Source organism: Cyprinus carpio, chromosome A7 (assembly GCF_018340385.1).
Source record: "Cyprinus carpio isolate SPL01 chromosome A7, ASM1834038v1, whole genome shotgun sequence".
Taxonomy (NCBI): Eukaryota; Metazoa; Chordata; class Actinopteri; order Cypriniformes; family Cyprinidae; genus Cyprinus; species Cyprinus carpio.
This window is the reverse complement of record NC_056578.1, coordinates 29,519,825-29,533,404: the sequence shown is the minus strand read 5'-3', so window position 1 is coordinate 29,533,404 and position 13,580 is coordinate 29,519,825. Positions and strand designations below refer to the sequence as shown.

At 37.5% G+C, this 13,580-nt stretch overlaps 2 protein-coding genes across 8 annotated transcripts in view; one reads left to right on the top strand and one right to left on the bottom strand.

The window, feature by feature from the left end:
- Positions 1-57: 57 nt before the first annotated feature.
- usp12b (ubiquitin specific peptidase 12b) lies at positions 58-10,253 on the top strand. The gene is given in 10 exon segments (XM_019082965.2): positions 58-189; positions 1,159-1,239; positions 1,557-1,639; positions 1,641-1,768; positions 2,839-3,110; positions 4,241-4,317; positions 4,414-4,497; positions 4,810-5,007; positions 5,772-5,850; positions 7,430-10,253. Coding segments are annotated over 10 exon segments (1,152 nt in total). The 5' UTR covers positions 58-141; the 3' UTR covers positions 7,532-10,253.
- Positions 10,254-10,271: 18 nt separating this feature from the next.
- LOC109091785 (rho GTPase-activating protein 6-like) overlaps positions 10,272-13,580 on the bottom strand; it is a 35,162-nt gene continuing 31,853 nt past the window's right edge. For 5 of the 7 annotated variants that reach the window (XM_042760766.1, XM_042760765.1, XM_042760767.1 and 2 more), the window contains one exon: positions 12,190-13,088. In XM_042760766.1, the coding sequence (XP_042616700.1) occupies positions 12,745-13,088 (344 nt within the window). In that variant the 3' untranslated portion in view covers positions 12,190-12,744. Of the gene's footprint in view, positions 12,121-12,189; positions 13,089-13,580 lie in introns of those variants that run through there. The other 2 variants (XM_042760769.1, XM_042760772.1) reach the window with 2 other exon arrangements.

The window sequence follows — 13,580 nt, the reverse complement described above, 5'->3', positions numbered from 1 at the left end:
AGTGTTGTGTAGTGCGCAGCTGCTGGGCGACACTCCCTCATTCCGCCGATAGCTGGACCGACTGAAGGATTCACCGGAACTTCAGCCTGTGCGGCTGTCACAGTTTTAAATAGGGGTTCGGTCCAATATGGCGGAAGACGGATGGAAATACTGATGACAGTCCGAAAGATCGCCTCGATTTGTACGATGGTGAGTTTTTCCTCGCGTAAGTGAGAGTTGTCCCGTCCACTGCGTCTAACCTGTGTTTGGATTAGCCTGCTAACAGGGCTAGCTCAACAGCTACCAGATAAACAACCGCGTCATGACATGGCAGCACAGCCACAAAAAGTTTGCACACCTCTCTGTCTGTGTTTATAGACGCAGTGGAAGTTTGGAGATGTGGTTAAACGGACTTGAAAGCATATTTTTGTCAGATATTTTGATATTGTGCTCAAGGGTACAGTGTATAGCCTAGCGTATTAGCGAGCGACACACATAATGTCCATGTTTGATTAGCCGGACGGCTCGGGTTTATTTACCGTCAGATGATATCTGGCATGTGGATACTTTTGGATATGTTTACGAGTGTTTTCGTAAAGAGGAAGGATGGACGGGGTAACAGGCGAGGTCATGCACGAGACTACAGTTCCTCCTCCTCCGGCTGCTGCTGCTGTTGTTGTTGTTGTTTTAACATTATTTGAAGGACACAGCTAAAAACTGGTTTAATGAGCTCAGTGTTTTTTTTTTTTTTTAAAGCGCTGAAAGGGTTTACACGACAACATTCACAATAGATCAGTTTTACAACGAACTTAACAATTCAGGATTTGCTGTGTAAGTTACATAATATTGTTAGAAATGACAAATTATTTATTTGGGTAACTACTGGGAGTTCTGTTATAGAACGATTTCCAGTTTGAGATTTAGTTCATATTAATCAGTATGTCCTTTCAGTAGCAAGATATTTACAGTATGTGACAATTTCCTTATTTACCAGCAGTCACTGATAAGCAGTTATAGATACACGTGGATTTACATCTCGTTGATTTGGCTTAGCCACCTTAGGGTGCCAGTATGTACTGTGTAAAAGAATTATGAAAAAATCACAGTTAATTTTAGTTTAACTTGTATTTTTGAGACCTCATGAGCAAAGATAAACAAAGATGTGGCTGTTCCCTGTAGGGCGCCAATGCCTCTGCTCTGGAAAAGGAGATTGGACCGGAACAGTTCCCTGTTAATGAACACTACTTTGGGCTGGTCAATGTAAGTTTACATTTATTGTTTTGTCAGTGAATGTGCTATAAATAGAAGATGACTTTGCCATATTATTTAACATTTTAAAGCGCCTATTTTTATGCAATGTGCTTGTGCCATCACTTAATAGCAGATTTGGCAAGCAAATATATAAGAGGCAGCAAAGTATAATAATAAAAGCGCTCTGTATATCCAACAATGGATTGCTTTCCTTCCCGGAGACATTAATTGCAGATATGACACATATTGTATGCGCATGTATGTCATCACATGTCCTTCATCAATATTTAATCTGTTCTTTGTTCAATCACAATCTGGTCACTCAGTTTGGCAACACCTGCTACTGTAACTCAGTGCTGCAGGCACTGTACTTTTGCCGGCCCTTCCGGGAGAAAGTCCTGGCCTATGATCCAGCCACGACGGAAAGAGAGCCTGCTCACCTGCTTGGCTGACCTGTTCAACAGCATTGCAACTCAGAAGAAGAAAGTGGGAGTCATTCCACCAAAGAAGTTCATCTCCAGGCTGAGGAAGGAAAATGGTGAGAAAATATCCCGGGTCTTACAGTAAGCGATTGGACTGACTGACTGACAAGATGTCAGTCGATGTGGGTTAGTGGGAATATTATGCAGGTGCCCGGAGATCTGTAAAATGACATGTGAAGATGTTGCTATGCAGGTAATATGCTGTTCTGAAATATTTGTAAACATTCTGAATGTAAACGTGGATATGAAGATGTTGTCTAGATACGCTACCAAAAGTCTGGTATCAGTATTTGTGTTTTATTAATACTTTTATTTAGCAAAGATGCCTTAAATTTGATCAAAAGTGACAGTGAAGACATTTATAATGTTACAAAAGATTTCTAATGGTCTTTTGAACTTTCTATTCTTAAAAAAATATTAAGCAGCACAACAGTTTTCACAACAGTAATGATAAGAAATGTTTCCAAATCAGCATATGAGAATGATTTCTGAAGGATCATGTGACACTGAAGACTGAAGTAATGATGCTGAAAATTCAGCTTTGTCATCACATGAATAAATTACATTTAAAAAAAAAAAAAAAAACTATTCAGATAGAACACAGTTTTGAAATAGTAATAATATTTCACAATATTCTGTTTTAAATACCATTTATTAGATCTGTATGAGATGAATGTGTAGCTTGAACAGGTAGTCCGTTTCTAATCAAGACGTGAAGTTATGCTTTAGTGAATTTGATCGTAATATAGTAACTGATCTGATGGATTCAGTTATTACATTTGTTAGGATGATTAAAACAATAACAGAGCAGCTCATAAGAGTCATTTATCATGAACCGGAATACACTGTTCATGCAGCATGCGGCCAGCAAAGACAACACAATTTATTGTTGTATAAGTTTGCTTTGACTGCAAATTCAGAACTGACATAAAATGTCATTTCTTTTACCACGGCACAGTAAATTCAGCTGCACTGCTTAATAGCTATGCATTAAACACTTTATACATGATTGAAATGCACATTTATTAAATGATCAAATAATTTTTACACTGTTCATTTCTACTATTTATATATTAGACTCGCAGCTACCTAATGCTATCACCGCTTCCTTTTATTTTGCCTACAGAGCTGTTTGACAATTACATGCAGCAAGACGCACATGAATTCCTCAACTACTTGCTCAACACCATTGCAGACCTGCTACAGGAGGAAAAGGGCCAGGAGAGACAGCAGAATGGAAAGGTAGTACAGAATGGTGGAAGTGGAAGTGGAGGAGGCGGTGGAAGCGGTAGCAGCACGGGAGAGGGTGAAACGGAGGAAAAGACCCAGCAGACCTGGGTGCACGAGATCTTCCAAGGCACACTGACCAATGAGACACGGTGCCTGAACTGTGAAGCGGTGAGTCAGAGGAGGTAGACTGAGTCATACGTACCCTAAAGGGCTCTAGCTTTTATTATTGAGATATGGGATGAGTGAGCTGTTGTGACCATGTTTTCGTCACTTTACTTTTGACTAATCGGCATCTGGGGGATTGTGCCACAGCACAAAGAACTCTGTTAAATGTGTGGATTGTGGAATATGATGATAACTTTCCTAGCTGCTCCGAGATGTATGTGTGTGTTTTATAGTAATTTTAATAAAAATCTTCAGCTTTGCTGCGATTGTTAGTAGGGCTGCACAATTAGGGCCAAACATTTGTGATCTATATATTATGACTATAAAATTAGTATATATACACTAAAATAATGATGATGAGGATGATGATGATTATTATTATTACTACCACTACTACTATTAAATACAATATAAAGGAATGAAATATTAGTATTGTAATATTTAACAACTTTTAAAGCAATTATTTATAGGAAATAATATAATCTAATAATAGTATTACATTTATATTGTCGTTGTTATATAATATAATAATAGTATTGATATCTATAATAACTGTAAAAATACAATACTGATATTTATGGCTGTTGTTCATGGTGTTCATGGTTTATGGTGTTCATTTCTCCTTTTTAAACGTTAAACCATCAAGATTTTTTTGGCGGAAAACCGTAAAGAGCTCTTCAAGCGTCTCTTGTGCGGCATGTTGTGTTTTCAAATGCACGTTATAAGCAATCCAAACTCACAAATGGAAAGGTCCATGTTTTTCATTTGATGATTCTGAAGGGTGCTCATGGGTGCCCTCTTTCCTGCCAGCACACACCTTTGATATACTGAGTTGATGCATTTTCCACTGCATGCTGCTACTCTACAGTCTTTGTGATATTACATCATTGAAGAGTAGAGCAGGCACAGAGGAGGACAGCAAGGGCTTAAGGTTGCATTTGGGACAGGGTCTAGCTGTTTTTGGAAACACTATGTATTATAAAACACATCAGCATATTTCTCCAAGGATTCCTTACATCGACCGACCAGTCATTCAGACAAGCCACCAGTTAGCTGATTTTGATAATATATAGCCTTACATTATATGTAGTCTTAGAATGTATGACGGGTAATCATGTTCTCTTTCATCCCAGGTGAGCAGTAAAGATGAAGACTTCCTAGACCTTTCAGTGGACGTGGAGCAGAATACCTCCATCACACACTGTCTTAGGTAAACCACAAACTGCCAAAAATGTCCCATTGGTGCAAATTCTTTGTTTAATGTTTATTAATGTGGAAATATAACGTATTGTCTCTGCACTGACAGGGGTTTCAGCAACACAGAGACCTTATGTAGTGAATACAAGTACTACTGTGAGCAATGCAGAAGTAAACAGGAGGCTCAGAAAAGGTATGTAGTTCAAACAGACTGGCATGGCTGAAATCACTCATGTTCCGGAGGCACATTTGCTGTGATATTCACTTCAACCAGTGTAAGGCTGCTGCATATGCACTGCCCCGTCTATGTAGTATTTCTTTCCTTCCTGAATGCATCTTGGTGTTGTACTCAGTGCATTACTGTGTTGGTTCTTTGCACCAAGAGAGATTTTATTCATGGACCATTTTACAATTACGGTTGCTCAGGAAGTTGGCCAATAAAGTGCAGTCTGAGAATAGAGATGGAATTTCAAGTTAAAATTGATCCTGTCTCTCTTCCTTACAGGATGCGGGTGAAGAAATTACCCATGATCCTTGCCCTGCACCTAAAGCGCTTTAAGTATATGGACCAGCTTCATCGCTACACCAAGCTCTCTTATCGTGTAGTCTTCCCTCTGGAGCTGAGGCTCTTTAACACCTCTGGCGATGCTACCAACCCTGATCGATTGTACGACCTGGTGGCTATAGTGGTGCACTGTGGGAGGTAGGTTTCTGACGTGACTGTCAATTTAAAGGAACAGTCCACCCAAAAAGGAAAATTTGCTGGAAATTTACTCCCCCTTAGGACAAGATGTAGATGAGTTTGTTTCTTCATCAGAATCAATGAATCCTCTGCAGTGAATGAATGATGTCAGAGTGAGAGTTCAAACAGCTGAGAAAAGCTTCACAGTAATCCTCAAGTAATCCACATGACTTTATGAACTGAAAAGCTACATGTTTGCAAGAAACAAATCCAGCATTCAGGTGTTTTATTAAACCATCGCTTCTGGTCAAAATACCAGTCCATAATCCATAATAAACTTCCTCCAGTGATAAAGTCCATCCCAGCTTTTATCAGCTGCTAGGTCTCTCATTCTGACGGCACCCATTCACTGCAGAGGATTCATTGATAAGATTTCTCACAAACACACAGAAATAATCTGTGTCTGGCCTGAGTACATTTTCAGCCAATTTTATTTTTGAGGAATCAATGTTTATTATCTTGAAGGATTGTATATTAAGTTAAGAGCACTGTATATTCCTAAATGCATCCTATTGTGAATGATTTATCCATGCATAAGTTTTCTTTTTAATAAATTTTTTTTTTTTACCTTGTAATTTTCAATCAAAATGTCATAAATCGATCCCCCACTGAAACAAAAGTCTTCTTTCTGGTGAGCCCTGGGATCCCTCTCTTCTGCTGAATCGCTGTGGAATCTCCTTTGTTTCTTTTCTTCATATCTTGTTAATATGTTTTCTTTTTTGTAGTGGTCCAAATCGAGGTCATTACATCACTATAGTGAAGAGTCATGGTTTCTGGCTGCTGTTTGATGATGACATTGTAGAGGTAAGTCAGAATATAATTGTTGCTCTGCTCTGCTTAATTAATAATGTATTCCAGGTTACATACTTCAAATCTGTAACATGCTGTTAGTATCCAGAGAAAACATATTTTGAATCGAAATGAAAAGATTATATACATTATTTCACGAAATAATACTATTAGCACATAGACTTCAATGATTGTACACGTTTATTATTTTTCAAAAAGGTGAAATAGTTTTCTGAAGTACTACTTTTGATAGAGTTTTTTTTTTTTTAAAGAGAGAATAGAGAAAGAAGTATAACTTGATTGTTTCTTATTCCAGCTTTTATTACAATATGTTCATTTTCACATTTAGTTTGCATTTTCTAGCAATGAATGTATGATTTGCAGCCCAAGGTATCTGGAAGTCTAGCACTACACAGTAGCATATGTCAGGTGATTTCTAGCAGCTGCTTATGCTTCACTAAGTGCTTGTCTGGAGTTGTCCTCGCATTGACCCAAATACTTTTGAGTTCTCTGAATGAATTCTAGGAGTAGTGATGCATTAATGAGACCAAGACCAAGACTTTTATTCATTTGAATAGTTTAACTTGATGTTTAGAACGTATAAGTTTGTGTCTTGTTTTAAAGAGCTATTTTTGTTGGAACATACTTAAAAGAGTGCTATATATATTGTGACCCAACCCTATCTTTCCATTACATGCTCAAGACACTTGATTGTTTAGGTTTGTTCTATACTGCTAGCTTAAAAGCGTACCTTGACTCGACATTGAGACAGATTTTCCACCACCTGCGTGCACATTTCTAGTATAAATCCATTTGGTTTTGACACACTGATGCGATTTCCGCTCTGCTACAAGTTAACCTAGACAAATATTTACACACATGTTGTGAACACAAACTCTCAGGTGCTTCTCAGAAAATGAAGTGGTTCTCGTATCATAAACAGCAGTCACAGTGGTGGTGTAGGGTGCTATATGTTAAATTGAGGCAGAGCAGTGCTTAGCTCTGTTGCATGCTTAAGTCAGATGTTTTTTTATCTGATGTCTGATGCAAAAAATAATAAAAATGAAAGACATTTTTTCAAAATGTCTACAATGCAGGTTTGGAATCTGAGTAATTAAATGATAGAATGTTATTTTTTTGGTTGAAATATCCTGTTGCTCATGTTGTTCCAATCTGTAAGACTTATCTTTGGAACTCAAAGAATTTTTTTTTTTTTTTTAATGAAATCTGAGATTTCTATCCCTTCATCGAAAATCCATTCACTGAAAACTTTGATGCTTTAAAATGTTTATAAAAATGGAAGTAATTGTGATCCATATTAACTGAGCAGTTTAATCCAAGTCTTCTGAAGAGACACAGTCACTTTATATGACAAACATATTTAATTCTCATATAAACATTGATCAATGCACGTACATAGTGCACATCAAATATCATAAACTGAAGCTGAAACGTGCTCGTTTAAAATGAGAACCGTGTTCTTATGTGTCATGCAAGCACGGTTAGGCTTCCTCAAGAACCAATGAGGTTTGTTTTCAGAAGTTATCAGAACAGATTAAATACGTTTTCTCTTTCTCTTCCCCCCCCCACACAGAAAATAGACGCCCAAGCGATGGAGGAATTTTTTGGTTTGACATCGGACATCTCCAAAAACTCTGAGTCTGGGTATATACTCTTCTACCAGTCTAGAGACTGAGCCAGCGGGAGTGACTGACAGAATGGGAGGGCGTGATTTGTGAGAGACCGGATCACGCAGATAGGGAGGCTTGGGCTTTGTTGACACAGCTCGGCCCCCTGCTCCATCCCCTCTCAGTCAAGTCCCTTTTCATCCAGGCTTATAAGTGGAGCTTTGCACCGAAGCATCAGTCAGGCCCCAGACAGGAGCAGTTGATGCCAGAGAGACCTGGATACAGCACAGTAATCACCAGGCAGAAGTAATCATCATCTGGTTCTCCGTCGTCTCACTCGCCTGCTTTGTGTTGCTCGGCACACACAAAAATGCACATGAGCTAAACATGTCTTGATGGCCTGAGAATGGACATTGTACAAACTTTTTTTAATTTTTTTCCACCACACATAGTAATAAGGTTCATTTTGATAATCTGGTTCACATCACGTTCGTCATCGCTGGGTGGTGTGTCATGATTTATGTTTCGGCACACTGTCATGATCAGTCCAGAAAGCCGCTTGACAGTTCTTCACCCTCATTGGTTCATCTGCAGTGTCAGACACGGCACATCATGCTGTATCAGTGTCAACCAGCTAGTTATAAATATGCAGAACCAGTAGCTCATGTTGTAATTATAGTAGAGCTGCTCCACCTGAATGGATAAACCTGACCAGGTTTGAATTAGCTTGAAGCATTTTTTGTGTTGAGAACTTAACAAGTGATTTCATGTAGGGCCTGTGGATTGATGGGTGCTCTGCTCTGTTAAGTAGAGAGGATTGTTGATACCAGAGTTGTGCGTGTATACAGGATGTGGCTTGGCTTAAGAATGCTCTTTCAGTATTCAATGAATGTAAAACATTCTGCCAGTTCTTGTGCACTGCAAGTGAGTGTACAGCTTGATTGTGTCATATAGTGCACATTTAATAGTGCACTAACTGTAAAGTGTAACAGATGGAGATAGTAATAAGGGCTTTATATTATTCTGAATACAAATTAAAGCTCATAAATGCCTGTCTAATTGAAACCAAAAGCTGCAAAACATTTCCAGTCGTGTTTCATTAACACTGTAACACTGTGAGATTGTCTGAAATGAATGTGGACTCATTCAGTTTAGCCATTAAACAGTAGAAATGTTGGTTGATTCAAACATAATATGGCTCTACACTCCATTATAAAGTTCCTGATTCATTAAGCCGATTGAATTGGCTGCATCTACTCTTCTCTAGATCTCTATCGTCTCCGCTGCCCACTTAATAATGTTTTAACTCCGCATAGACCTAGATGGGAAGTGAAGCACAGCCGAAGCTGAAGTGCATTTTTAGATCTATCTGTAAATGCCAGGTTTAAGCTGTGACTTGCTCAAACCTGAATGGCTTAGTAATTGTTAGATTGATTAAGGGGACTCCGTAAAGGATTGGTTTTAGTTTGTGGATGTTGCACAGCCGGAAGGATGAGCCACTTCTCCCAGTTCACTCGCAGCTAGTAAATATTTACAAGACTAGACCACCCTGCAATTCGATTTATAGGCAAAAAATTATGGCACTCCGCAAGATTAGGTATTTAAGTCTTGTAAGGCAAAAAGTACATACTAGTGAGGTACCGTAGGTTTTTCTTGAAAGGTTTTCAGAAACAAACTTGCTTAGCCTGTTGTCCTCGTCTAATTTTTTTCCCAACCAAATAGTTGTGACTAAAATGGATAGTATAAGAATGAAAAGGTCGTCATTTTTTTTTTCTTTTCATTTCAGGTTTCCTTTGTAAACTACACTGGTTTTATTTGATTGTTGGTTTGACAAAAATGCGTCAAAACTAACAGTGCTGCTGATTATTATTCCATTCATCCTGTAAAGTCTACTTGGTATCAATGCATGCGTGGTATAACAATTCTTGACATTGTTATAAAGCATTTATAAAGGTCTTATAAACAAGACATCACAATGTTTGTACAAAAGTTTAAGCTTCTCGCTGGTCAGTTAACCTGCTGGCGTTGCGTGTCTTAAGTAGACTGAGCTATATGTTGAAATAAACTGACATATGGTGCCATGTCATGAAAATAACACATTTACACATGCTATGTAAGAGAGTTTGTAGATGTGTCATCATCACAGTTGAATTAAGGCTTGTCCGAGCTGAGTTAACTGGATGTTTTATTTTTGAAATTGGCTTGTGATGTAGTAGTTACGGGAGAGAGAATGTTTCTTTTATTTGGGCTCTTTTATTTCATGATTTTATTTATGTGTAATTATGACTGCTATATTAACTTTTCTTTGACAATCTAATTTTTTTATACATTTGTTAATTTGTTCTTTATTTGGACACCAGGTCTGTTGTATGTTATGTGGAGAGAGAGTTGAAACATAAATGTAAGGTTGATGATTTTGGAATTATCAGATTAATGCTGCAGTCTTGAGACTTGCTACTAGTCGTAGAAACAGTTAATGCACTGATCACATTAACAGCACCCTTAGAGTTTTGGCATTAGCAGACAGACATAAACTACATCAAAACATGAGACAAACAAGCTAATGCTTCGTCATGCCAACTTTGGTTGTGTTTCATCCTGCCTCTTCCCATAACATTGTAATAATGTTTATTCCATACTGGGTTTGAAAAAAAAAAAAGTGCACTTTCGATAAAGCAATGTACAAATTGTAAACCAGGTGAATTATCTGGTTTTGAAGTGGAGTGGACAGCATGGATGAAAGATGGGACTGGATCACCCTGTCCCAAATAAAAGACAAACAAAAACACATCAACCATCTCCAGGGGGTTCATTTAGTCTGTGTTTCTTTATTACCTTATTAAACTAGGCAACACCCATGTGGTTTCAAGCAATCATAGCTTGTGCCAGCATGTATTTACTTTCATGAAGGTAAATTTTCACAAAACTTATTTGCAGACACTTAAAGTAACATAGAGCCTCTACTCTAAAAAATGCATTCTAGCTTCAAGCATTTTTTATTTTTTATCAATACTTGAATGAAGGTAAGTTTAATAAAAAAGCAACATTTTGAGCATTTTTATCAAACACTATCTGAATCATATTCAGTTCGATGATCAATGCAAAGATGCAGTAGATCACTTCCACCAGCAAAAGCTTCACAGTCCTTTACCACTTCCGGGATTGTCATTTAATTTAGGCAGTTTTCATTTATATGCTGTTTGTTGTTGATGGTCGCATTATTTTTTCATATTACACATGAGATCACTCGTTTCTGCGTCTTCCTCACCTGTTTTTGAAATCGGGAGATTCTGCACTCACTCAGGAGATGTGTAATAGCGCCCCCGAGCGTATAACAGTGAAAACGCGGAAACCCCGAAAATTCTGTGTTTGGAAGGGAAAAAGTTAAAAAATTGTATACATTAAGAAATATACTGTGATTTTGTGAAGAGTCATTTTAATGCTGTACACTCACATAAGACGAAGACTGACTCAAAAAAGCCTAAAGAATTATAAAAGACTGAGAAAATCCTCACGCTCATTGGCCGTCGCCTCCGTAGTTACTCTAGTTGCATAGTATCAGGGTTACCAGCTATGCATAACGAAATAGCCCGGCCAAACAAATTAACGCAAAAATAGCCCAATGACCATATCCAAAATATTAAATCTCAAAATATGCAATTCCCATATCTAAAATACATTAACAGTCACTGTTATACAAGTGACCACAGTTCAAAGGCACATACCATTCTTCACAAAAGTTAACATCTTCTGCAGTTTTTTTTTCACTGGTAGAATAAAAAATATTTCAGTCAAACATAATTTATGTAATATACCATAGGTGGATCCCGCAGCAAGAGTTTAAAAGTAGCCCAGCTCCACAGGAAAGCAGGAACATCGTTACGGCATACAAAAGTTGGAAAGATTTGATGAGTCTATATGAAACTGAGGGGGGAGTGGGAAGCCCAAATTGCTTTATGTATTCTTTATGTCTCATTATGTAGACTGCCGAGACTGTCGTGGTGATCTAATGCTACATGAAGTAGTACTAAATGCACCTTTAAAATGATAACATAATTCTAAGATTATTTAAAAATGATTAGATAAAATCATGATAAAAATGATTAAAATCATGATAAAAATGATTAAAATCAAATAAAATGATTAATAGTAAATGAGTAGAGAAACTACCTTGTTCCTCAGGTTGTGCACAAAGAAGGCCTTGCTCCAACTCAGTCTATAGATATTTTGTCCTTTCGTAAATGAACTTGAGTTCTTGATCAGTCTTGTATTTGAGCTGAATAGGTTGATCTGGGATTACAGTGAGTTTTTAGTTTGTAAAGTTTGTAGGCCATTAGACTGCTTCTAGAAATGGCAGTACTCACTCTGAAGAGTTTTATTCTTATTGGAGGAACCCCTGCTTTTGATCCACCCCAGCAGAGTCCAGGTAACTTCAAATATTTATACAGGATCTATTCATATGCAACTTTCATGTAAATATCACCCCCTTGTGGTTCAGTGATGCCATGCGTTCAGAGCATGTTCTCCAAATGGTTAAAAGTGATCAAAAAATGTCTCATTCTTCCAAAAACATCTTCCATTTCATCTAATTTTTCTCAGATTGTGAATGGTCGTTGAAGACGTTTTGCAGCGAAGGGCTTCTTCTGACAACAGGTATCTGAAAAGCAACATGTACAACATTTAACGGTAAAAAATTCATTTAGTTCAGATAAAAAGAACTCAGAGCTACCAAAATGTACTATATACACTTTATTTAAAAAAGATATCACTATATGTAAAAGTTTCTGTAATGGTAAAGACCAAGCCTCCATCAGCTGCCAATACATCAGAAAAATGATAAAACTAATAGCCAGAAGGGGAACTTCAGAAAGCTTCCATGTTAATGTAAACAAATATAAGAGATTTCAGCTTTTGAAATGTAGACTATTTTGAAATTTTCAGTGCCCACTGAGTGCATGTTGAGGATTCATGAATATAAAAGCTGCTTTCTATATAGAGAGGTTTATAAAAGCATTTACTATATTTACATTCTATAGTCAGAGCTCTGTTTCTTGATTAAATACACTACTCTGTTGGGTTTATAATGATTCTTTTGATAATCTAATGTATTCTGAAGACCTGTCTTGTTCTAGAGTACTGGGAATATTTAAGATTATATTATATAAACAGTATAGCGTCCGCAGATACATTATTTCTGTGTGTGTATCTACTGGCAGATCTCTCTCTCTACACTTTTACAGGTCCACACTCAACCCCCACACTACATCTGTTCACTTAGGGGTCAAACTATAGTCTCTGAGCCTGACACTTTGCCAGTGAAAAAGTCCCAGAAGTTGCTTGGTGGTTTGCTGTCGTTTGACATCGTGGATGAGGCGTTGGAGTTTTGTCGTACCCAGATGCCTTTCTCTCTCGGACTCTGTGGTTGAGAACCGTTGTCCTGCCGTCCCAGACTGAAATGAAGGTGCTCCTCTGAGCACGTGTGCCTTGAACTGCCTTGTCTTTGCTCCTGCAGCTCTCCCTCTTCACTCTGGGCATTAGAAGAGGACTGGGACAGACTTAACAGGTTGTGGTGGGAATGAAACTGCCTCATTTTACCAATGGACTTGGGTGGGACCTCAGAGGAACCTTTTGTAGACAACCACACACACACACACACACAGAGAATATACATATAATATTAGGTTGCGCTTATTTACACATTGAAAAGTACTACACTACAGTTCAAAATTTTGGTAAGATTTTAAGAAACTAATACTTTTATTAGTATGCATTAAATCGATCATTAAAAGTGTCAATAAAGACATTTATAATGTTACAAAAGATTTCTATTTCAAATAAATGGTGTTCTTTTTAACTTTCTATTCAAAGAATCCTGAAAAAAAAAGTTCCTTAAAATATTAAGCAACATAGCTGTTTTTCAACAATGACAATATTAAATTCAGCATGTAAGAATGATTTCTGAAGGATCACGTGACACTGAAGACTGGAGTAATGGATGCTGAAAATTATATACACATAAATATATTAAATTAAAAAAAGGTCATTTAAATTGTAATATTTCACAGTATCACAGTTATTGCAGTATTTTCCATCAAAGAAATGTAGCCTCAGTGAGCA